We start from the raw sequence: 2,458 nt of genomic DNA on the forward strand, positions 1-2,458 counted from the left end.
TTCTGATAACAGGTGTCTTTCATTAAAGATATCTAATTAATATATTATCTGTTATATAATTAAAATAATCATGTATTTGACAGAAACCTGAAACGTGATGACAGCTCAACATAGACAGATGTTATATAATTCATTGGTTTGTTAACTGGATTGTTGTCAGAATCAAAGGTTCTGTTCGAAAAATTCCAAAAATGTCCTTTAGAAACTAAAATAAAGTTGTAGAATGCAGAATGAAATTCATGTTTAATTTCATTTCAACCCATTTTTTCCCTCATGCAAGTTCACACAACGATCTTTCTTTAACCCATTCAAAAATATCTAATTATTTCAATTGAATCAATATATGCAAATTATGAGTCACATAATTCAGATACAAAACATTGAAATTGTCATTCCTGGATTAATGAATTTGGTTATCTTTGTCTGGTCTTGTTGTTTCAGGTGATGTGTTTTGATTGAATATCTAGACAAAAATTTAACACAACACATGTTTGACCTTTAAAAAAAAAAGTCAATGTTAAAGGTTCTGATCCAAGATGAAATGGCCTAAATAAAAATCCATTTAGTTCAGCACTGGCATGGAAATCATACCAACAGGTGTCTTTCATTAAAGTTTGTGTCACCAGTTTGTGTCAGTTAAGTCACTGGTGATTCACGACACACAGTGTATTCCACTCATGCAGCAATCATAATAATTTCCGCGTCTTTGGAAGGTCTTCTGTCCTCCACCAGCAGGTTGATCATACTCTCGGACTTGATGAGTAGATTGCACCCTAGGAAAAAGATGCCGAAAATGACAGTCAGTGACAGCACACAGAGAACTGCTATCTGCACCAAACGCATGATGAACTGATCGCGCTCGTCCTGAATCGGTGAACCGAACCCGTCGCTGGTGGTGAGCACCGAGAAGTTGCAGCATCCTCGGACGCTTTCCAAAGGATGCTTCGCTGTAGAGATCGTCCGGTTCAGTAGTCCGTGTGAAACATTCATGTCGAGTTTTTTGTGGCGTGTCCAACGAGTAGCTATTGATGTTTTAAAACTTCCAAAGGATACCGCGGGTTTGCCAAAGTCACTTTTGCGTTTCCATGGATATCATATTTTAAAAGTAACAAACAGTCGTTAAGGCGTCGGTACGTGGAAGATAGTCTGATTTATTTGTGTTGTATGATAGAATGCAACATCCAAGCATCTCCGCAGCAATCTTAGTGATGTCTGGGAGAGCGCGCACTCCGCTATTTCAGTGCGCCTTTGAGCGCGCGCTGAGAGGCGCGGCCACGCGCACACACTTTCTTTTGAACTCACAGACCATAGAGGAGGGAGGGTGTCTTAAAAGTAGACTACGTGTGTAGGCTATAAATAACTATATGTTTTGAAAGCATTTTCAAATAAAATGCAGTAACCTCGAAAGCTGCATTATATGGCTCTGAATTCGCTGTTTGTAATGACCACAGCAATTTCTACTAAAGTGTCGTTAAGGACGCAGCCTACGGTAGGCTACCTGAGATCAAATGTGTGAAGAAAATTCAAGATACATCAAGGTAAATATCACTTGTGAACAGAATATTTGTTACGTACGTCATTTCGAATCTAGATGTTGCCTAATTTATTTCAGTTTGCATAAAGTGTGAAAATAGTCAGGCCTGTTATTTATTTTTGCGTATTTATTTAGGATGCTAGCTATGAAATTAGCCTTAGCAAGAAACGAGTCGGCCAACTTATTCCAGAAATGATTGAAATATAATTTCCACCACCAATATTTTCGCCATAGTGTTTTGAGATGTGGTGAAAATGACATTTGTTGAAGACGGTCTAGTTTCAATTCTGCTGTGACGATCCACTGTCGAACATTGTTTGTTAAAAATATTAAATAATCTAATGAATGTGGGGTCTCTTACTAGCATTTGAAGAACTATCTCGCTAGTTATGTATTCAAATAACTTGGTTTATATCTACATCGGAACGCTAGATGGCAGTATTACCTTGCTTTACCAGTGTAATTGGCTGTACCCAGAGCCATATAGAGCCGTATATGGCTGTACGGCGTGTATACACCTGACCAAACAGTGTCATTTCAGCTAGAATGCTCAATTTGAACACTCATTTTAGTTATCATAAAACATGTCATAGCAAATTCGCAGTAGCTTAACCAACTGTGACTGTGAAATAATTTAAGACTATAGCTTTTTTATGTTAGAAAATCCAAGAAAATGTTAAAGAAGCAAGCACTGCATACTTCAGTTTAATCAATTAAAAAAGCAGCATAAGAATGTAATTAATTAGCTATGCTATAGTAAATGCAAGTGTGGCCTTCAGGCTTCATATGTCTGCTTTGGTATAGCCATACACTTTTAGAACATGGAGATACAAATGTGCTCAGGTTCAGAATTGTTTTCGATTTTTTGTATGTTGCATAATTCAATTTAGGAATAGCATTATATGCACATACATTTCATCGTGT

At 37.1% G+C, this 2,458-nt stretch overlaps 1 protein-coding gene across 1 annotated transcript; it reads right to left on the reverse strand.

Moving 5' to 3' along the window:
• Positions 1–627: 627 nt before the first annotated feature.
• On the reverse strand, positions 628–1,269 carry rprm3 (reprimo, TP53 dependent G2 arrest mediator homolog 3). Its single transcript, XM_056240409.1, has one exon. It carries the CDS (start codon positions 988–990, stop codon positions 676–678), a length of 315 nt encoding a protein of 104 aa, XP_056096384.1. The 5' UTR covers positions 991–1,269; the 3' UTR covers positions 628–675.
• Positions 1,270–2,458: the final 1,189 nt, after the last annotated feature.

This window comes from Rhinichthys klamathensis, unplaced genomic scaffold (assembly GCF_029890125.1).
Source record: "Rhinichthys klamathensis goyatoka isolate OS25496 unplaced genomic scaffold, OSU_Roscu_1.1 h1tg000020l_1, whole genome shotgun sequence".
Taxonomy (NCBI): Eukaryota; Metazoa; Chordata; class Actinopteri; order Cypriniformes; family Leuciscidae; genus Rhinichthys; species Rhinichthys klamathensis.

What these genes read in the sequence shown, in the direction of transcription:
- rprm3 (XM_056240409.1), bottom strand. Translation starts at nt 990, where the DNA reads ATGAATGTTTCACACGGACTACTGAACCGGACGATCTCTACAGCGAAG.